General features: G+C 43.9%; 2 protein-coding genes across 2 annotated transcripts; both read right to left on the reverse strand.

Annotated features, from left to right (window-relative positions):
* Window positions 1–957: 957 nt before the first annotated feature.
* Window positions 958–7,050, reverse strand: RDH14 (retinol dehydrogenase 14). The gene is made up of 2 exons (XM_065681683.1): window positions 6,666–7,050; window positions 958–2,565 (listed from the first exon to the last, which is right to left on the reverse strand). The coding sequence occupies exons 1-2, from the start codon at window positions 7,026–7,028 to the stop codon at window positions 1,948–1,950; spliced, it is 981 nt and encodes a 326-aa protein (XP_065537755.1). The 5' UTR covers window positions 7,029–7,050; the 3' UTR covers window positions 958–1,947.
* Window positions 7,051–14,266: 7,216 nt separating this feature from the next.
* Window positions 14,267–22,053, reverse strand: NT5C1B (5'-nucleotidase, cytosolic IB). The gene is made up of 6 exons (XM_065681682.1): window positions 21,609–22,053; window positions 21,370–21,537; window positions 18,046–18,175; window positions 17,401–17,523; window positions 16,424–16,608; window positions 14,267–15,184 (listed from the first exon to the last, which is right to left on the reverse strand). Exons 1-6 carry the CDS (start codon window positions 21,735–21,737, stop codon window positions 14,846–14,848), a joined length of 1,074 nt encoding a protein of 357 aa, XP_065537754.1. The 5' UTR covers window positions 21,738–22,053; the 3' UTR covers window positions 14,267–14,845.
* Window positions 22,054–23,289: the final 1,236 nt, after the last annotated feature.

The raw sequence follows: 23,289 nt of genomic DNA on the forward strand, positions 1-23,289 counted from the left end.
TCTTCTCCAGGCTGAACAGCCCCAACTTTCCCAGCCTGTCTTCATGGAGGAGGTGCTCCAGTCCCCTGATCATCCTCGTGGCCCTCCTCTGGATTTGTTCCAACAGTTCCACGTCCTTTTCATGTTGAGGACACCAGAACTGCACGCAGTACTCCAAGTGAGGTTTCACGAGAGCAGAGTAGAGGTACAGGATCACCTCCTTCGACCTGCTGTTCACTCTCCTTTCGATGCAGCCCAGGATACGGCTGGCCTTCTGGGCTGTGAGCACATACTACCGGCTCATGTTCATTTTCTCATCAACCAACACCAAGTCCTTCTCCACAGGGCTGCTCTGAATCTCCTCTCTGCCCAACCTGTAGCTGTTCTTCCATACTTATTCTATATACCTTAAAGCAGCCTTCCAATACCTAAAGGGGTCTACAAGAAGTGTGGAGGGACTTTTTACAAGGACAGATAGGGACCGATCAAGGAGGAATGGCTTTAAGCTGAAAGAGGAGCATGTTGCTCTTGGACACTGAGAAGATTCCTTCACTGTCAGCTTCAAGCTGACAGAGGGTAGATAGGAAGAAACTGTTTACTGTGAGAGTGGTGAGGCACTGGCACAGGTTGCCCAGAGAAGTTGTAGATGCTCCATACCTGGCAGTGTTCAAGGCCAGGTTAGATGGGCCATTGAGCAATCTGATCTTGTGGAAGCTGTCCTTGCCATGGCAGGGGGGTTGGAACCAGACGATCTTTAAGGTCCTTTCCAACCCAAAACATTCTATGATTTTATTAACTGCTAGAAAATCTTATAAATGTAGAGCAAAGTAAGAAGTCATAAATATCAATATGAATCCTCAAGTTGTATGAATTAAAAAAGTCACCACAGCTTTACATAATGCCCATGTATTTATTTGGAGCCCATTTTATTTCTCCCAACCCTTCACAACAGGTTTACTAGTACAGAAGAATCTTCTGCTTTATAACAAAGCTACCATGTCACAACTGTTGGTTGCTGATCTTTCACAGTGAAAGAATGAATGCTAAATCTTTTTTTTTAATATTTTTTATTTAAAAGAATATTCAGTAATATTCAGTAAGCTGCATCATACAGACTTATCTAATCTCATTACTGAGTTAAAGTGCCATCACCCAAGCCAAACACACACTGAAAAGCGTATTCTCTTCAGTCTGGGTGAAGTCTTATGAACTTTGAATGCAGAGGGTTCATTACATGCAAAGCCTTATAAAGACCATAATGAGACTGTCAAGTACATTTTTTAATGAAACCAGCGTGTCTGCAAATCAAGAAATAGCAAGTTCAGCACACATGAAAATAAAAACACAGTTTACACAACCAAGTGTATATACTCACTGAATAACAGTGACATCACTAAAAAAAGCCTTTGTGCTTCACAGCTAAACTGTATGCAGCTCAACAGTTTTGTTTGCTGCACAATCAGGCTGCCAACAGCACTGAGGCCTGAACAATTCCAGTGTAAGGTAACAGTAGAACTCTTCACTCCATTCTTCATGGTGATGGCTCAAAAAAAGACTACAACATATTATTATTAGGACCTATTTTCAAAACCTTTTTACAGAAGTGTTTCACCATCAGTACCCTGCATTGTCCAGCCCAACTGCAAGTAGTGCAACATGATAAATATACATATGTATTGCAAAACAGTTTTGCTTAATTTTTATTTCTAAAACATGAGTTTCCAAGCAGATTAATCAGAAATTATATTCACACCCTAAAACTATTTATTTCAGACATTTTTTGAATGCCTGTGTCTATTAAATAAAGATTATCCTTTATTTCAAAACAGAGTTCCAGCATAAATCACTCCCTTAATACTTACTGAGCAAAGTAATCTGCATTCCCACAGCATTTAAACTGAGAATTAGACTGTTGCAAATATGCATTGCATAGTTATCCGCATTCTTTTTTGCAGATTCCCCTGGCACTTATTTCAATAAGCCAACCATCACTTCACTGATATCCCACAACTTTCTCGCAATCAAGTCATCCATGGCTTTGGGCAGGAGTTCTTCCTCTTTGCAGTCCCCGAAGTATTTTCCTGACACACCTTCGACATCAGGAGAAGAGGCTAAATAAATAGTAGTCTGGGCTCCTTCCAAAGGTGTTTTGAAGAAAGCCCATGACACCAAGTTGAATAGGGGTTTAGCCAGCAAAGGAATATTGACATATCTGCCTAGATTTGTTCTGACAATTCCAGGATGAAGTGAATTGACGGTGACTCCTGTTCCTTCTAACCGACGGGCTAGCTCCCTTGCAAATAATATGTTAGCCAGTTTACTCCGACTGTAACAAAAGCTTTTATTGTAACTTATTTCACTGTTCAGGTCTTCAAAGTTGATCTCTCCGTATTTGTAAAGCTTTGAGGATACTACAATAACCCTGCTTGGAGCAGAATTTTTGAGGAGGCCCAGAAGAAGGTTGGTAAGCAAGAAATGACCCAAGTGGTTTACACCAAACTGCATCTCAAAACCATCCTCTGTCTTCATGTACGGACACTGGAATATTCCTGCATTATTTATCAGAACATCCAGCCTTGGCTCTTCCTTTAGACAGGAAAGAAAAAAATTATTCAGTTTTAGAATTGTCATGCAAAACATACCACTATGCTTACTATTTATCACTGGCCGTTGTTAGGAATGATTTCATTCCTAGTTTTCTGAATTGTAACTTCCTGATATTCTCTTAGAGCACTTCTGAAAAAAACACAAACCCTAAGTTGAACTAGCATTAAAGAGAGCACTTGACCCCACCAGTATACAGGTACATGAGGCTAGGTCTGTATCTACTTTCAATGCAGGCCAAGAAAACAATCATCTGCATCTCTAAGAGCAGCTTTTTCTATAGCAATTCAGTGATAATTTATCTTTGTAATGGATTTTGTTTTCCTCTAAAAAGTATGTGTTTATTGCACTGCAAAAGCACACACATTAATTTATGGCAAACCTCAGCCACAGGCAAGGGGTCTAATGTGCAAAAGACACGGATGTGGAACAGAAAGCAGTAGCCAAAAAACTAATCTCAGGATTGAAGAGAAACTATTACATTGCAGACCCAGCGTCTTACTGGGAGCATGTCATGAAGAACTTTGCAAAACAGCGTTTTCAAGATTTTAAACACTGTCTTATTTTAAAATCACATCATTGTACTGCTTGGTGAGAACTATGGAGCAGAACTCATACAAAAGTAACATTCATGTTCATACAACTTGAGACTTAGCAGGTCTACTCAATAACTAAGACAGGCTTGAAGTATTTATGACATGCTCAGCACATGCTATTTGACGGATCAGTATTCTGGTTCAGGTTGGTAGAAAACAGACTCAAGGACGTATGTTACACTCTACAGAATCAGGAAACGTAACCAACAGAGGGTGGTACAGATAATTTAAATATATCATGCACTTCATGCTCCAACATCCACTCAAAAATTAAGAGCTCTCCAATCTACCCAAACCAGTAACTTCTAAATAAACCCCAATCAAACAAGCAACAAATAACCCAGATTAAAGCAAGCTGCCTAAAGAAGCTGCAAATTCAACACTTTCACCCACCTCTGACAAAAGACTGTGAAAGTATCACAGGAAATTTATGCATGCACAAATCATAAGTGAATTTGTATTCCCTTTATAGAAAAAGCAGCATGAATTTTCTTTACTGTTCATTCTTTAAACCCAATGCAGGCACTGGAAAGCATTTTATCTGATGATAAAAATAGAGAACCTCAAAATGAATTTTGTACCATTTGCCTTTTATTTGACTGCCATTAGCAGCAATACTACATAGAGTGCAAAATCAAAATCTGCACTTAGCATTCAGTTAACAATGCTGGCATCTGATCACACAGAGCATCAAGTACTTCAACCTCAAGACTGACTTCTGTGGGACCTGAGGTTGCATAGTGTTTCATATAATTGGGTCCCTGAGGCGTGATCCAAAGACCATCACTCACTTCTCTCTACCCAAAGGGACATAATGGTTACCATCACTAAATTGGGGCAAGACTGAAGAAGTACTGACTGCAGATCTGCTCATTGAAGTGACCTTTCTTCTTTAGAGAAAAACACTGCTTTAGAAACTTTCTGCAGCATCTGACTGAAGGATTTATTTTGCAAGACTTTCACACTTCAAGAAGCAAGAGTTCCACATGTGGTATTTGCTGAGACTCCTACATTTTGTAACCATAGAATGGTTTGGGTTTGAAGGGGCCTTTCAGATCATCCTGTTCCAACCCTCCTGCCACTGGCAGGGATATGATCCACTAGACCAGACTGCTCAAAGCCCTGTCCAGCCCGGCCTTGAACACTGCCAGGTATGGGGCATCTACAACTTCTGTGGGAAACCTGTGCCAGGGCTTCACCACCCTCACAGTGAAAAATTTATTTCTAGTATCTAATCTAAATCTCCCCTTTGTCAGTTTAAAGCCATTAACCCTTGTCCTATCACTACGTACTGTTACAAAAAGGCTTATAGATAATCTAGAGTAGTATGATCAATGTGAAGCAAGTAGTGACTATGCCCAAGTGCAACAGACTGCACAAAACACTGCTCTGATAGCCAATCTTATCTCTTGTAGCTCCTGAGCTCACTTCCATTTTCTCCAGTTTTCCATAAACCCCACCAACATCTCAAAGTCTTTTATTTTTCTGCAGTGAGATAAAGGAGTGCAAGATGTGATCAACTGCAGCTGTGCAGAGGAAAGATCCCACAAATTAAGTGAGGTGGTGGGAGTGCACAGTTTCCCCATTCTGACTATATTTAAATATTCTTCATCTCAACACAAAAACCCACAAAACCCCCCAAAGAAACCAACCCAACAATCCCCCAAATAATGAGCTCCAAAAACAAGCCCCAAAAAGGTTAAAAAACATGAACTTGGGTGGCACAGCTCTTGAAATTATTTCTTGAACTCACACCCCTTGCAATTCAGATGATTCTGGGATTATTCTGAAAAGCTCAACTTAAAATGCAGGTGTCAGCAGCACCCTGTAGGTACACGCACTCTCTTTTCCTTCACTCCTTGCTTAAAAGTCACTTATACCAGCTTTACTAACAAGGAGATGCTAACAAATTCATGTCTGGATATTTTGTACTAAAAAAAAGGCAATTCTTAGAAGTCAGACGGGTTTATTTTTTTTTTTGGCATTTATGATGGGTGGGTTATATCCTTTCATTTATGTGTATTTTCCCAGAACACTGAAGGAAAGCTAGACTTTATTGCTGGATTTGAATGCATATGACCTCAAAGTACACCACTAATGAAGTTAAAACTTTGAATTTTCCCAGATATCTAAATTTTAGAAAAGCTATTTGAAAATTAATGCCCCGGGATGTCTGAACAGATGCTGACAAGTACGTAAGGACTGCTCTGAGCAGCAGCAGAAATACTAAGCCTGGCTTCCCATGACTTTGTGTCTCATGGCTTGAGTAGCTAGATGTGGTGAGATGAGAGTCCCAAACAACACTTTTCATGGAACTGAAATACTTCAATGGAAATGGAGGAATACTGCCTCCAACAGTGCCTCCATTTGCTTACCAGTGTCTAATAACACTGTTTAACTCACCTAGCGGCATTTCTGTCAGGTGAATCAACTGGATGCACCTGTTCTCCTTAAACTCAGGTTTTCGGGAACTCTGCAGAAACATTATATATTCAAAAATGTGTATCTACTAAACTCTGCTAGCACCGGTGAAGAGATTAGAAAATGTGCATGGGGGGACAGAGTCTGAGGAGGTGGCAGAAGGAAGGCTGGAGCTGTGAACAGCGCATTTGTGAACTTTTATTTCTCTGGAGACGAAGCTGAGCTGTAACACCAACCTGAAGCAAAAAAGGCAGGTTAAAGCAGAGTAACTGAAGATCGTAGGGCTGAACCACCTCTCCTGTGAAGACAGGCTGAGAGAGTCGGGCTTGTTCTGCCTGGATAAGAGGAAGCTCCAGAGGAGACCTTAGAGCAGCCTTCCAGTACCTAAAGTGGGCGTACAAGAAAGCTGGAGATGGACTTCTTACAAGGACATGTAGGGATAGGACAAGTGGGCATGGCTTTAAACTGAATGAGGCTAGATTTCGATGAGATATTAGGAAGAAATTCTTTCCTGGGAGGGTGCTGAGGCACTGGCACAGGTTGCCCAGAGAAGCTGTGGCTGACTCATCCCTGGCAGTGTTCAAAGTCAGGTAGGATGGGGCTTTGAGCAACCTGCTCTATTGGAAGGTGTCTCTGCCCATGGCAGGGGGTTTGGAACTGGGTGATCTTTAAGGTCCCTTTCAAACCAAATCATTCTGTGATTCTATGAATTAAGAGAAAAGACAAATCATTTATCGCAAGCAGAAGCACTTCCTTTTCAGAACAGGAAAGAGCTAGAATAGCTTGGACTATAACAGACCAAACTAGTACGAACTTTATGCTTCCAGGTACTAATCCACGGCCAATTTACTTATACCCTCCTTGCGAACCCTGCGGCGAACCCTGTAACACCCCATACCCCGACCCGGACCGCCTGACGAGCAGAGCTCGGAGGACGCCGCCGCGCTGTCAGCACCCAGCTCAAGCACCCCGTGGCCTCCTCGGCAGGCGAACGGCTCCACCGCACCTCGGCGTGCCCGCTCTCCCCGCAGGCCGGGCCCGCGCCCCGCCGCCGCCCGGCCGTACCTGGAGGACGCGGTGGCAGAAGGCGCGGACAGAGCGGAGCGAGGCCAGGTCCAGCTCGCGCACCACCAGCTCGCCGCCGCCGCCCTCATCCTCCGCCCGCTCGCCCACCTCGGCCCGGATCTCGCGGGCTGCCCGCTCGGCCCGCGCCCGGTCGCGGCAGCCCATGATGACGCGCGCCCGCATCCGCAGCAGCTCGGCCGCCGCCGCCCGGCCCAGACCGCTGTTGGCCCCCGTGATGATGACCGTCTTGCCCCGCATGGAGGCCCCACACACGGCGGCGGCCCGAGCCGCGCCGCGCAGCCAGCGCCAGGCGGCCAGCAAGATTCCCCCGCCCAGCGTCAGCCCCAGCGCCGCCGCGGCCATCCCGCCGAGCCGAGCGGCGCTCCGCCCGCAGAGCCCGCAGCGGGCCCGCTGGGGGCGCCTTCGCATTGGCCAACGTGCCGTTGTGCATTGTGGGGGATGTAGTTCTCTGCCGCGAGGCGGAGGGCTTGATGAACTCGTTCTTTTTTACCGAATGTATATCAAATTATACGTGCTCCTTTTCCGGGTTAAGTAGAGGAGGCCCGCACACCTAACCAACCTAACGTCACTGTGGTTTTGGCAGAATAGGTAACATGCCGTGATTCCGAGACTGGTTTTTTCCCTACATGCTGGCTTTGCCAATCATGACAAATGGCTATGGGAGGGGCTGGAGGGGGCTCTCGATAGATAGAGTCAGCTAATTTACAATTCATCCATTCATACAATTCACAGTACAAATTAAGCTCTTAAAATCGACTGTGCTTGATTAACAAATATATGTAACAACAACATCACATAATAACAGAATCATAGAATTGTTTGGGTTGGAAGGGACCTTAAAACTTGTCTACTTCCAGCCCCCTACCATGAGCAGGGACACATTTCACTAGACCACGTTGCTCAGAGCCGCGTCCAACCTGCCCTTGAACACTGCTAGGGATGGGGCAACCACAGCTTCTCTGGGCAACCTGTGCCAGGGCCTCAACACCCTCACAGTGAAGAACTTCTTTCTAATATCTAATCTAAATCTACCTGCCTTCGGTTTAAAGCAATTTCCCCTTGTCCTATCCCTACGCGCCTTCTAGAACTTCCCTCTCCAGATTACTTTCCCTTTAGGTACTGGGAGCTGCAATAAGGTTTCCCTGGAGCCTTCTCTTCCCCAGGCTGAACAAGCCCAGCTCTCTCAGCCTGTCTTCACAGGAGAGGTACTCCAGCCCACAGAGCATCTCTGTGGCCTCCTCTGGACTCACTCCAACAGGTCCTTGTCCTTCTTATGTTGGGGCCCCAGAAAATCACACTGTTTGATAAACTGTGAGTGACCTTTTCCTTTCAGGAACTGGAGAGTCTGAGTCAATTAATAAATCATAATTGTGTTGATGCCATTTCAATATGCTCCTGTAGGAAATCCCATAAATTTAACAGCAATGTAGTTTGCCAGTTCCCAACAACCTTTTAAGAGTTGATATTTGTTTACTTTTTTTTGCCACTGCATTTGCCAAATGTATTGATTTACTCTCATAACTAACTGTGATGTTGACTACTAAGGCCTGGTCCTCCTTAACAGCTACCAGGTCTGCTCTGTATTAGTTTTGTTCGTCCTTCAGCAACAGCTCCTGGATTCCCACCTGTTCTTTCTTCTTGGTTTCATTTGCTAATGTATCACATATCATCATTATGCCTCTTAATTCCAGCAATTTGGTGGCCATTGCAGGCCAAGCATAGCCCCAGAGGGCACTTACAGTATTTCACTATCAGTCTTTGAGTCTCATGGCAGACTAAATGCTTCTGCAATAGCCATTCTGTCTACCTTGAGTCTTCAGCCTGAGACACAGAGGCTGTGTCCATAGATGCGGTGGAGCTGAGAAGGCTCCCAGTATAGAAATACAACATTTCTGCTGATATACTGCAACAGCAGCCTGGGGCAGAATTCTGGCCCAAGGCTGTGGGCTAATCAGGGCTCTCCTGCAGCTTGTGAGCTCCTGCTAGGCAGTTTGGAAGCAGCCATCATGTTCTCAACAATTAGCATGTGTGTGGACTTTTCCATGCCATATGGCCTTTGTGCCAATAGAATGCTCTTGGAAAGTTTAGGGTAGAAGTAGAAAGAGAATATATCAGAAAGATATGCTGAGACCTACCCCCATGCTGCCTCCAAGACCAGATTTCTTTCTTAGATATTTCAGCACATTCTGAGGCTCTGGATCAAGTTGGATCATGTGTTTGAGAATAGCAGAGATGTTAGTACATGGCCAAGCATGTCTTGGTACCTGCACGTTGCAAGCAAAAATTATAGGATCGGGAAGTGTTACGAGGTTGTTATGGTGGTATCTGCTCTGATAGCTACTCTAGAATCTAAAAGAAGAAAATGAACTCTACCCAGAGGAAATCAGGACAGCATACCAGTGAGGTGACAGTCAGACCTGCTGAACACATAGTTCTAGGACCAGCCTTAGCTTAGAGGCAGCCTATTTGAGGTAACCAAATTTAGTGGTCTTCAGGACCAAGAGGGTCTGTTCCATCCCAGCGTGGAAGAAGTGAGACTGTTTGCAGAACATACGTGTATGTCCACTCACTCACCTCACAAGCACGCTCACATTCACTGGTCCCTTAAATATTAGCATGGACCCTAAATCCATCCAATATCTATATCCAGAGACATTGGCACCGGCTCTGCTGGTGTTTTTTCTCAGATGCTGGTTTATCCTGTTGCCCAGTTTGACATGTGGTGATGGTACACATATGCGCATAATGTGGGTCCCTCAAATAGCTGGTTTGCTAGCTCATGCCTCAAATGGACCTCTCCACCTCTTGTCACCAAGACCCCTGGGCTCCTCAGACCTGCAAACTTAATTTTGAATCCTTAACCCAAAACCTGTTTTCAGCCATCAACTTCATGTCATGTCTCCAGATCCTGCTTTTACTCATCCTAGACCTTGATGAACTCATCCAAGGCAACATGAACCCATCCAGGGAGTCAGGAGTGGCCACTGAGGGTTCATCATCAAAATCTCTTCCACCCTAGCCCTGAGAGAGATGCTAATAGAAAGGTACAGAGACAATTAAAAGTAACTGAATTTTTATCAACAGCAACATAAGTTAAAAAAAAAGGTGTTTGACAAAAAAAAAAAAAAAACCAACCAGACAACAAACCCCTCCCCCCCAGAAAACAAACAACAGTAGTAGAGTTCAGTGCAGATTTAGGAATAAGGCAGGAACAATGAGGATAGAACACGAATTAGGAGAAGTTCAGGATCAGGACTTGGTACCAGCATGCAGGTGAGTTGAGTCCCAGGAGACAACCGTCTATGGGGGAGACCAGAAACAAGCTTGGCTGATAATAAGCATGTCTGTCTTGAGTCAAGACCTAGAACATTTGGGTAAATGCGTAAGAAACACAAGAGGAAACCCATCAATGTTTTGTCAGGTTTCTGGTGGCTGGTCTGAATGCAAACGTTTGCAGTAGTAACCACCCCTTAACTGTCATATATTGATGCTACCCACAGTCACACTGCTGCAGTCTGTTCTGAGGCTGACTTCAGGTTACAGCTGAAGAAACATATCAGATTTTTCAGGAAGAAACCTCACCATGTCCTCTCTGGCTGTCTCTCATACTTCTCAGGCAGTTCAAGGGCTGTGCAGGTACCACACTTAAACACAGTGAATTCGCTGAGAGACCTGTCTTTGTATTGTCCTGGTTTTACCACTAGTCGTTTTTCTCCTTAGTAGCTGGTGCAAGCTCTGTGTTTTGACTTCCAGCCTGGGAAGAGAGCTGATAACACCAATTATTTTTAATTGTTGCTAAATAATGTTTGTTCTGGCTAAGGACGTTGTGAGTCTCATGCACTGCCGGGGATGAGGGGAGGCCGGGAGGAAGCAGAGACAGGACACCTGACCCAAACTGACCAAAGAAGTATTCCATACCACAGCACGTCATGCCTGGGATATAACTGGGGGTTATCCAGAAGGGAGGGGACTGCAGGGTTGGAGGAGGCATCGGTCTGTGCTCGGCTGGGGGGAGTGGGGCGAGTTATCAGTCGGCTGGTGTTGAGGTGTTGTATTCTTTCCCCTTGTTATTTCCCTTATCGTTGTTGTTATTAGTGGTAGCAGTAGTGATTTGTGTTATACCTTAGTTACTGAACTGTTCCTATCTCAACCCGTGGGAGCTGCATTCTTTTCGATTCTCCTCTCCGTCCCTCCGGGAGTAGGGGGAGGGCAAGAAGTGGGGGAGTGAGAGAGCGACTGTATGATTTATGGGTGACTTTGTTTAAACCACGACAGTATTCACCACAGAAAAATCTTTCTCCGTTCTTGGCTCTTCACTCTATTGGGAGACTCATGTCTACACCAAAGGGTATTTTAACCAGGCCACACCATTGTGCCTGCTTCTGATACAGGTGGCTTTTGGCATCCTTAACATGACATAAGAGCCATAATCAGTCTGAGGTGTTCTCCTATATGGTCTGTCATAGTAAATCATATCACTGGGAGGTGTCAGAGACATGCCTACCTCTGCTGCCCAATGACCTTGCACTGCTTTCTCAACCTATCTGTTGCACTCGAGATGGGTGTGTGCTCTTTAGTAATACTGCACACCCACACAGGTTACAACATCCAGCAAAGGAGTCCAAGGGACAGTGGGTACCTGATTACTGCGTCCTCAGGACAGATCACAGTCCAGGAATACAGAAGGATGCACGCTGGAACACATGTGATGATGACCATTTCCAAATTTTCACCTGAAATAGTTTCCTCCAGATGTTTGTTTCACTATGCTACCCTGGACACTCTAAGGATGCCTTGGAGGTGCAAAGTAAAAGAGGAACATGGGTTTATTAAGTCTTGGTAGCTGGTGTGAGGTATCCAACACACATGGAGAATATGTTCTCTTGTAACAAAAAAAATAAAAAAGTCAGCCTTCAAGAACTGATTTCCAACATTTCTGTCCACAGCAATTGGTAGCAGTAGGAGACATCATTACCTTTTGTCTTACCTGGACTCATCGCTGTGATGTGGTGCACAAACCTGGAAGCTAAGGGAACAAGGACTGGCTTTGCCTGACAAAAGTTATATTTCCACACAGAATTCGATCTGTGTTATCATTAATCCTCTTCCAGATTTTGGCTGGGATGACAGTTTCTTTTTCACAGGTCTGTCTTCTGGTGTTATAAACAAGCTGATAGACAGGACGGAATTTTGGCTGGGATGACAGTTTCTTTTTCACAGGTCTGTCTTCTGGTGTTATAAACAAGATGATAGACAGGACAGACCAGAACCATAGGACTCGTCTCTATCCCCCTATTGAAAAACATTATCAGTTGTTGTAACTGTGACTGAAGTTCCAGGACATAAACTCGTGGTACCTTCATGACCATGAGAAGCAAGATGGTTTTTGTTGGGTTTTGTTGCTATTTGCTTGCTTGTTTTGTTTTGTGGACTGGAATGCTACTAAGAGACAATTGTGGTCTAGGTGTACAAAAAATAGAAAGTCCTTTTCCTCAACTCTCACCCCATTTCAGAGAATTGTCTTGAAAATTATTTGGACACACTAGCCAAGTTGTGTCTTGGAGCAGCAAAGAATAATTGCAATGGGCAGAGATTAATTGGCAACCCTGAGTCTCCCCAAACATCCCGATTAGCCTGGAAGGCACTTGCATGAATGAATGAGGCTCCACTTACCCAATGTGCTGCCAGCTGGATATGCAGAGAAGCAGCTGTCAAGCTTGGGACAGTTGCATTATAATTAAAATGCAGTGCATAATCTGAACAAACATCTAAAGGCACTTTACTCAACTAGTTTAGGAGAAGTGATTGCAGGAGAAGTGATGCGGACCTTAACTTCATCTTCTGGATGTTAATCTCAATTTGAATTCTAGCACAAGGAATGTAAATTCTACTATGTAATTTTAATATGCGAACCCTTTCTCTTCACACATGCCTTGGTGCTGTCAGAAATGACACTGGAAGAGGTAGCTCTCAAGTACTACTGGAGCTGAAAGCTCCTCCTAGCCTGTAGGTTTAATTTTTTCTGTAGGAGGATGGTTGATTAGAAATAAAGACAAATAGACCAGATGATTCAGTTTCCAATTTATTCACTGATTTACATGCTTACTTAGTCAGGTATGAGACACTCAACTTCTGGAGTCCCACAGGGACCAAGGATTCCATCAGCCTTTTTCAGTATCGAGCCTGAATTGCTATGTTCAATGAGAGTCAAGGGCCAGCAGTCTCTACCCAGTGTATAGCCTTTGTTTTCCGGCACCCAACCTCTGTAGCTCTGACAACACACATATGAAGAATGGCTGATCCATGTTCTGCTTCAGTAAGGCAGGACTGGTGTTCCTGAAATCTGCAGCCATGCCTTTGTGGTGAAGGTACACACACAATTTATATTCCACAGCTAAGGAATATTTTTTTTTTCCTTGCTGATTCTGAGCTCTCACATAAAAACATCTGCTAATAACATTTTTTATCATCTCCATTTGGCGAGGTAATTCTATCCAATTCTGGCAGACAATGACCAGGCCTCAGTTATTCATGTCTTCCTTACCTCCTCGCTGGGCTGGGAAACGTGATACATTTTGGGCACAAAGCCTTTAGCACTTACTCAATTCCAAGTACACCAGAAATCTGCAGTGCATCCCATCAACACCACGTGCTGGTGTGAACATGTACAAACCTTTCTAATGGTCTCTATTCAAGTCCCATGTAGGATCATGGCTTTTGCCTTTGTTTTCAAAGATCTTTGTGGCTTGGATGCAGAACATTTAAAAGATTACCTATGTTTCCGGGGAGGAAACCATCATTAATGCAATGAAGCTTTCTGCACTAACAGGACATTTCATCCGGACAGAGGAGACTAAACTTTCTCAGAGGTTAACATGAGATTCTGGAGTGAATTCCTCCAGGAAGCACAGATCATCACAAGCCTTCACTATCATCTTCTACTCCCACTGCAAAGCACATTCTTTTGGTTTTGTCTCTTCTGGTATAAATACAAAGCAACAATAAAAATAAAACAGGACACTTGTTCCATCCACTTGGGAGAGAAAGAGAACAAACACCACCTGACAGATGTTAGTTGCGTCATTTGGATATCACATAGCTACATGGATGACACTGTGATACAGGAACATAGCATAAAAGAGGTAGCATAGACCAGTGGTGTAAATTTCAATTCATGTTGCAACAGGCACCTGTCCCCTGGAAACCCATCCGAGAGTGCCAAAGTGAGTTCATGCACATCACAGAACAGCTGTAAATCCTAAGTGAATCTAATTAAGAAACAAGTAGTTCCATCAACAGCATTATTTCAGGGTAGATTCTCTGCTGTTACAAAGGTATGCTTGAAAGCTTCAGCCTTTGACCCAGCCAAGATACAGCATCTCAGACTTCCACCCAACTCTGTGAAATCTACTGGGACGAAGTCTTTGAGACGCCTAGCTCGCTCTCAAATTTGGCTTAAAGTTGTCACTTCTGGTTCTAAATATCTGGAGGAGTTAAGGGACTGATTGCACTCTGAGACAATGATTACACAAACTGCATAGAAAATTGAGGTAAAACCTCTAGACAGAAAAATGACGACGTTCTGTAATTGTAAAGCCAGATTTATTAGAATAGGAAAACAATATAGAAAAATAAAGGGTTCCTGTAAACACAAGATAAAAGAAGCTAACATTGCACTGGAAGCTGAAACCTTGCGATAACAGATCTACTGGACACATATTTAACGAGCAAACCACAAAGAGGTATACATATGTAAACTGTGCTTTTGGTAACTTTGGAAATAACCATCAAGGACTAGGATCACAGCATGTTTTTTGTTATAAATAACCTGCCAGCAGATTTTTAGAGAAAATATAACTGTTTTCTATGTCTCTCAAAATGTCTCAAGCTATAAAACAATACAAATCTTTTCCTAACATCAAAACCACAGTCTTAGATCCAAACAGGTAAAAAAATCTAAATGGCTTAAGAATGCTATTGAAATAACTCTATTAAAAATGTACCTACATTAAAAATACTTCCTCTAAAGGCTGTTCTAGCCAGAAGTTAAATCTTTAAACAGTGCTTACAATATACAAATGTAGAGGTTTTCAGACATAACTATTGCTATACTAGAGGCTGGCTGACTTAAGAACCTTATTGTTAATTGTGCCACCCAGTCATGCAGCTTTGTGGTATTTCTGAGCAACGCCGTAGGGAACATGAGCAGCAATGGTGCCCAATTTCTGAGCTCCTTCGATGTGAAACATCTGGTCATCAAAGAAAATGTGAGGGCGGATTTTCACAAGGATCGGGCCTTTAGGAGCTCCTGCTAGGAAAAGCGCCTCGTCAATCTCCAGACCCCAGCTACGAAGAGTCTTCAGCACTCTGGCTCCAGAGCTCGCTGCACTTCTGGCTGTGACCAGGAAGGTCCTTATGGGACAATTTAATCGTTCGTTTTTGGCATAGAACTTCTTCTGGAGTTTCCCTAAGTCTTCCAGAAAACCTTTCAAAGGTCCCTAAGTAGGAAATACCAGAAGCATATTTAGTATTTGTCCACAGCTCCCTAAATCATTCTTTTGCTTTCTTCCATGTTGCCACTGACATACAGGGTTCCTTTCCTAATGATGCACTACTCAGCAAATTCTCTACATGGAAAAAAAGTTAAAACCATAATCCTACATTCTGTGATCAGTAGGAAACTGATTCTCAGTAAAGCTTACAAGATCTTCTACAATTCAAAGTCTTTAACTGTAATAAAATGTTCTTTAAAAACACCTAACTCTTTTTACTATGAACCATGAGCTGCACCTTTTTTTTCTGTGCAAAAACCAGCAAAAGACCTTATTACATAGACATCACTAAACTCTTTCCAGATTAATGACACTATTAGAATTATATGATGATTAATAGGTGATAGTTTGCATCAAATTGCAGTACATTGCACTGTCCAGTACTTCCATAAATCAACCTTTTATTCTGAATTTATATAATTTTTAACAATAGCAGAATTGTTGTTTTTTTTTTTTTGTTGTTGTTCTTTCAGTTTAAGCTAATGTTTAAATATTTGTAGTTTTTTAGGCAAATGGCATAGTTCTGCTTGGGAATAAGCACAGATATTACGCTGTTTCAATAACTGTATAGAATCACTGAATCATAGAATAGTTAGGATTGGAAAGGACCTCAAGATCATCTAGTTCCAACCCCCCTGCCATGGGAAGGGACACCTCACACTAAACCATCCCACCCAAGGCTTCATCCAACCTGGCCTTGAACACTGCCAGGGATGGAGCACTCACAACCTCCCTGGGCAACTGATTCCAGTGTCTCACCACCCTAACAGGAAAGAATTTCCTCCTTATATCCAATCTAAACTTCCCCTGTTTAAGTTTTAACCCATTACCCCTTGTCCTGTTACTATCCCTGTGCTTAACATTACCTACACAATCCGATAAGAAAAATAATCAAGGAAATCAGTAATAGGCTTTCCTTTTTGCTAATAATACAATTAAAATACAACTCTAAGTCACTGTCTCCTATATGCAGTTTGCTCAGTGAAGTGGGAGACGTGGTAAAAGGACTACAGTGGTGGGCTCTTTTATGTCAGACATGCATTTTAAAGATTATCCTTGAAAAAGGAAATAAATAGGGCAATCAGCTTCCACAAAGAAGAATACACACTGGGGAATATGGAGAAATACAGCAGCAATGAATATTAACAGATGTTTTGAAAACTCACATATTCAGGAAGTACCAACCTGTGCAAGAGGCTTATTTTCATTCAGCTGTTCATGCTCAAAAAATCTATCTAATCCTTGCTCTTTGACAATCTGTTCTGATTCATCAGAAAAGAGAACCGCATCCCCATCAAACGCCACCCTCAACTGTGTATCCGAGTAAGCAACATCTCTGTTGGCAGTGAACATCGTAGCTGATGCAATGCCTGAAAATACGTGAGAGAACCTCAGAAAGCATGTCTCAAAAAGTCATTCATTAAACTGTCAGCAGTTTGGTTCCAATAACTTATTTGTGGTGACCTTTATAAATGGTGAGCAGAAACAAGCACTAAAGCCAGTGAGTAATGGCTGTTCTGTAACACCAATGCATGGAAACTATCCCATTGGAGTAAATTTTTAGACATGCTTCCTTCCAATTCCATATAATAATATACAGGAACAGTCCCCAAGGTGTGCTGCAAATGAGACATTGCAAGGAGACCACCAAATCAAACTATTTGCTATTTTTTAACTTCTTACAAAACACGTAAGTTGTTTTTTGTAAGAGATGACCCCATTCAAAATTTAATAGAGGTGAGTAGGTATGTATGGGAGCTCATTTCCTGTAGTATGGGAGAAGACAGAAAGGTGTGACAAAGGTAGAGGCTGATTAAGTTCGCAGAATCATAGAACAGTTTGGGTTTGAAGGGACCTTCAATAGCCATTTAGTCTAATCCCAGTGCAGTGAGCAGAGGCATCTTGCAACTAGATCAGATTGCTCAGAATCAACCATAAGTTGTCATTATCAGTAGGCTGAAGGGTCAGAGAGGAACAGTACAGAGAAATAACCTGATTTTATTTGATTAGACAAAAATAAGTGATAAACTTGCAAGATACAAAGTTGTGACTTTCTGCCTTTGATGAAGCAGGACTAATTTCTGTAAAAGACACGTTAATATATTCATTTTTTAAACAAGCACAATAGAGAGATGAGATAGGAAAAGAAACTCAATTCAAACCTGCTTCTATAGCTTCTTGCACTTTTTCAGAGTCTGCTGAGAGGTACAAGTTCGTAAGGTATGCAGTCAGGTAACCAATAGGACTTTTTCCTCCCGTCATACAGAAACGTTCAATTGTTAAACCTAAAGTAAGAACAGCACAAGAAGGTGTGACTATGCCTTTACACTACAAATCTGTAAAAAGAATCTGTGGAAAAGTACAGTAGCCTACAACTGACAGTAAACTTGAAAAAAAAAAAGTTCACTGTCATTTCAGCAAGTTAGGCTAAAACTGACTACAATGTTTGATCAGCCCTTGCTTCTTGATGATTTAAAAAAATACCTCTTAATACGGCCAAATAACTGCTGTGAAGGTGTATATATGATGTTTGGTATTTGGTGGATTAAATACCAAACAACAAAAAGCTTAAGGACTTCTTCTCAGAAATGAAGATTCACACCTGACAGGCTAAATCTAGAGCTTTAGTCCAAATCCTGTTCAACACTATCTTATGCTGACACCCCAAAGTAAGTATCAGCCTCTCAGCAATGGGTGCCAGTATCAAACAAGCTTCTTTCACGAAGGTCAGAACCGGAAAAATGAAATTAATCCATTTTATTATGTAACAGCAGGCAGTTCAACAAAGTAGTATTCATTTTACTTACCATAGTGATTGATGCTGTTTATGAGTCTCACTCCCACCTGCGCATGGTTATTAGTCATCAGGACAATATCAAACCGTTCTTCATCATCAGGGTACAGCTCAATAAGTCGGGCATTGACATGCTCCAGCGCCTGCAGGTTCAGAATGCGGAAGTCAATAGACAAGTGGAATGTGCCTTGCTTCTAATCACTGTGGTTTCAGTGATAGGACAGTCTTGAAGGAGAATGTGAAATACTTGAAAATTTAGTTTGATGAACTTGTTTTATCCCTTTCTGCTCTGCTGCTCTCAACAACCATTTGACTGGGTTCACATGAAAGGAAGGAAGTAAGTTTCTTATGATGAGCTATAGAATTTAATTTTATCATGGAAGTCTTTTTTCTGGGACACACCATAACCATCCAGAATAAATCAATGCATTGCTGAACATTATGACAATCAGTCAATATTTTTTCTTGCCCACTTCAAACTTGGACTTCCTTGTTCATCTGAAAATTGTTCTTGTGAAATGAAGGAGAAAATATAAAGGTATTTATATGTGCAACTACTTGTTTTGCATGCACAAATGTGAATTTGGGCCACATATTTACGCAAGATTTACTGCCACAGTTCAGGAGGTCAGCTGTCAAAGACTGTCTGTCCTTAAGTAACGAGTACAAAACCATACCCTGTCAATCATGATTACCTTGGTGATTTCTAACTGCAGTACTGAATAAGGAAGATTTTGATTCAAGATCTCTTTAAGGATAATGGGCCAACATATCATAACCACAGTCTGGCATTCTTATTTTCTTGACCTTGCATGTGCTCATCTCTGTATTCATCTGTTCTTTCTTCTTATTTAGAATCTTGCGCCTTTGAAGTAAGACTTGCTTTTTCTCTAGGTTTATACCTCTGCTTTGGGATCTTGACACTTGAATGGAATTTTTCGGGATTATGACAATAAAGTCAACATCATCAAATGGGTTAATTTTCATTAAGGTACTTTAAAAGTCAAGCCAGTCATTAAGGATTAAACACATAGATTTGATAATTCTTGGAATCTCACTATAAAAAGCATGGTTATGTTATGGGGGACTGTGCTGATGAAAACTGTGACTTGGTGTAAGGCCTAGGAAAAATCTCAGTGATCATAACCCATTGCTACTGCTAATACTCTACTACACTGTCGGTTTCTTAAAGTATCAGAGAACAGGCGGAGTAGAGATGAGGATGACATTTTTTGCCCAATGCATGTACACTTTGCTGCCCAAGGAGGTCCTGGGCTGTGATTAAAATTCTTAAGTGTTACAAGCATGAGATAAAATACTTTTAAGTCAGTATCATTAAGATTTCAATAAAGGAATCAAAACAAAAATATATTACTTTTTTTTGCCTTTGTCTTCAACTAGAAAGTGTCACCCAACAAACCCACGGTTCTCTAGCCTACTGATTCCTGCGACTAAGCAATTTATGAACCTTTTAAAAAATAAAAAGAATCCAAATACAAACAGCATACTGGAAGGGAACAGAAGTCAGGGGGCATTTAGCTACGTAGAGCTAACATCTCTGATTTTCAAAGTGCGAGGGGTTAAACAGTCAAATCTTGCTTATATTCAAAGTGAATTTGACATTGATATCTAAAAAATCACTTGAAAACAGTCTGTGCTAGCAGAGCTGCTACAGATAGGAAAAGATGCAGTAAATTCACTAGTCAGTCTAGCCTCACTGGTGTACAGTGAAATACTTCATGATCACACTTTTATGTTAAAACCACATTTGCAATGCTTGTGCTATTAATGCTCTTCACAGTTACCTGTTATACTTACAACAGCATGGGTATTGATATAAGTAAATTTTTTCACTCTGTATTACAAAAAAGTGATCAATGTGGAAAACGCTTTAAATTCCTGAGACTAAACCTGAAGTAACAAAAATATACTTTTAAAACCTGAATCTCTAGGCTTTCTTTGGCCATTTTTCTTATAGAATCATAGAGTGGTTTGGGTTGGAAGGGACCTTAAAGATCATCTGGTTCCAACCCCACTGCCATGGGCAGGGACACCTTCCACTAGACCAGGTTGCTCCAAGCCCCATCCAACCTGGCCTTGAACACTGCCAGGGCTGGGGCAGCCACAGCTTCTCTGGGCAACCTGTTTGTCCTGGGTTTACCAGGAGCCGTTTTGCTCCTTCTTAGTAACTGGTGCAAGCTCTGTGTTTTGACACTGGAATCGGTTGTCCAGGGAGGTTGTGAGTGCTCCATCCCTGGCAGTGTTCAAGGCCAGGTTGGATGAAGCCTTGTGTGGGATGGTTTAGTGTGAGGTGTCCCATGTCCATGGCAGGGGGGTTGGAACTAGATGATCTTGAGGTCCTTTCCAACCTAACTATTCTATGATTCTATGATTCTATGACTTCCAGCCTGGGCAGAGAGCTGATAACACCGAGTGTGGGAGTGGGGAGGGGGGGGGGGGGGGGTGTGTGAGTGGACGACCTGTGTGGATTGGTTTAAACCACGACACTGTTCCACTGACTCACCACCCTCACAGTAAACGATTTCTTCCTAATATCGAATCTAAATCTCTTCTTTCATTATAAAGCCATTCTCCCTTGTTCTATCTCTACATGCCCTTGTAAAAAGTCCCTCTCCAGCTTTCTTGAAGGCCCCTTTTGCATTTACCTTGTGCACTGAAAGCCAAGTATTCCATTCCACCTCTGCTTAAACCCTGTCTCCCAGCTACGGGGTCTATTTCTTTTGCTGCTCCTCAAGAACAATTTCCAATGAAAGAAAGGAAAAAATAATAATAAGAAAATAATAAAGTAATTTGCATAATACAGAATCATAGAATCATAAAATGAACATCATAGTCATAGTAGCCCTATTATAAGTAAGACATAAAAATGGAATGAGGCACCAAGATAATTTGTCTTCCTGATTTTGTTTCTTGTGCACCGTGCCCAGCAGAACACGCAGGCTGCCCCATACCGACCCGCAGTGCTCCCCCCGGGGAGCGCCGCCGGGTACAACCGCGATGCTGAGGGTGAAACTCTGGTCCCGGCGACGGGAGCAGTTACGTGACCGCCGGCAGGCGTTCGGCATTAGTGCCGGCGGGCGGGAGCGGTCCGGAGGGGAGCGCAGAGTGGGGCAGCCGCAAGGCCGTGTCCCGGCGGGGACGCGCGGAGATGCTGGCTGGCGCTGCGGCCGAAGCGCCATCCCTGCCGCAGGAACGCGTCCCCAGAACGTCTCCTGGGGCACGACTATCTCCGCCCAAAGAGGCTCCTCCTCTTCCCGAAATTTGTCCTCGCAGCACCGTCCGCGCCCCGCCGCACTCCCCCGCCCGGTCCGGGTACCTTGACGAAGTAGAAAGCCGGTCCGGGTTTGAGGGTGACGTTCTCGTTGTCCTGCTGGTACTCCACGTACTTCTCCACCCCTTGCTCTTCGTAGATCCGCCGCTCCTCCACCATGTCGAAGAGCGCTCGGGAGGAGACAGCTACTGTGATGGCATGCTGGGGCTTGGGCTGCGGAGCGAGAGTGGGTTAGCGCCGGGCAGCGGCCCCCGAACCTCCAACCCCCGCCCTTCCGCACTCACCGGCCGGGGTCTCTTGGACACCAGGTTGTCGTAGAAAGCCTTCGCCGCCGCCCAGTCCTGCTCGGCCTCCTGCAGCCCGTCCCCCCCGGCCTCGTTGGGCCGGACCCCTTCCGGGCCGGAGCCGCTCATGGTGCCTGGCTCGGCGAGGGACGCGGCCGCCGTGCCTGACAGGCGGACGGGAAACGGGCGCGGCCGCAGCCGGCGACCAGGAAGGGGTGGCAAGGGCCGGCCGGCCGCCCGCCCGGCGCGCCCCACCCCCTGGCGCTGCCGTTCCCTATCGCTCTGCCGCGCCCTGGGCCACCTGGAACGGCCCGGCCCTCCTCTGGCACGGGGAGGCCCTGCGGGGCAGCGGGGCCGCGCTCTCCCCCCTCTCACACGCGAAGGGTCATCGCGGCCGCAGCATCTCTCCTCATCGGGCGGTTCGTGGGGGCCGGAGCCGCCGCCCTTCCTCGTGGGGCAGCTTCCCCTTCCCAGCCCACGCCGTGACGCCGGCTGCTCCCTTTCCGCAGTGCTTGAAGCAGTGCAGCACACAGCTACCTAATGATAGGCAACAGCCTCCAGCGATCATTTTGTCTACACCATTAGAGATTTATTATTTCGCTGAAGTGGCTTAGTTGATTTAATTGTGATGTTATTTCCAGGAGAGTTCTTGCATAATATAGTAATGATTTTAGCAATCAAAATGGGCTGGATGCCACTGACCTGGGGTCCTTTGTGTCACACAGGAACACCGAAAATACCTAGAAGAAACATTAATTTGGGTAGTGGGGTCAGGGGTGCATGCAGCACACACAGTGAAGTGTTGTTCTGAGGTGTGGTTTTGGTGGTCCTAAAATAAGATTCCCCCCCCAGAGCTGCAGGCAGCATCTAATGTGCACCCTTCTGAAATGCTCCCAGCTGCCTCTGCAGATGTTCTTATCTGAACCACAGCAAAGGTCCTCAAACTGATGAGCTTCAGGAGGGAATGGAAAGTGAGGAAGGAAACATATTTTCTCCGGAGTTAGTATGGGGTCTGGCACAAAGAATGCACAGTGTTGGCTGTTGGCAGCAAGTGACTCAGTGGTATCTGTAAGTTGGAGCACATGAAAGCACTGTCCAAAGGACTCTTCAACTTTTTGAAGGGATACTCTAAACATTGCTTCTGACCCTGGTCACTGCGTAATCTTCATCAGATTGTCTGGTCTTTCTGCCTCAACCCAGTCTCCAAAAAGGAGCATAATTATTTTTGCTACTTTTGCCTGTTTTGTTCTGTGTTGTTTTTATTGTTTTGGTTTGGGTTGTTGTTCCCCCCGCCCCCCCCCCCCCCCCCCCCAACGAAAGGCTTATGTAATTACACCATCTGTCCGTCATTCCCCGGTGATGTTCAGTTGCAAACAAATTTGACAGAAGGATAAAGACCTCAAAGAGATTTAAATTCTTAAAACGCTTAATGCGAATCAACAGCAACATGCAGTTTGTTGCCCTACTTTGTTTGCTTTTCTGCCATGTAGCAGCAAACCAATGCTCCCTGGCTGATCTGCCATTTCCAAATCTGCCACATTATTGCCCTGCTAATCAAGGAGGGATCCAGAAACAGAGAAGTGGTGGAAACTGGAAGGTTAGAGTAAATTGGAAATGGGTGTTGACCATACTGGGGAATGGGAACTGGAAATACAAGGCAGAAGGAGAGGTACTGAGAGTA

Source organism: Lathamus discolor, chromosome 5 (genome assembly GCF_037157495.1).
Source record: "Lathamus discolor isolate bLatDis1 chromosome 5, bLatDis1.hap1, whole genome shotgun sequence".
NCBI lineage: Eukaryota > Metazoa > Chordata > Aves > Psittaciformes > Psittacidae > Lathamus > Lathamus discolor.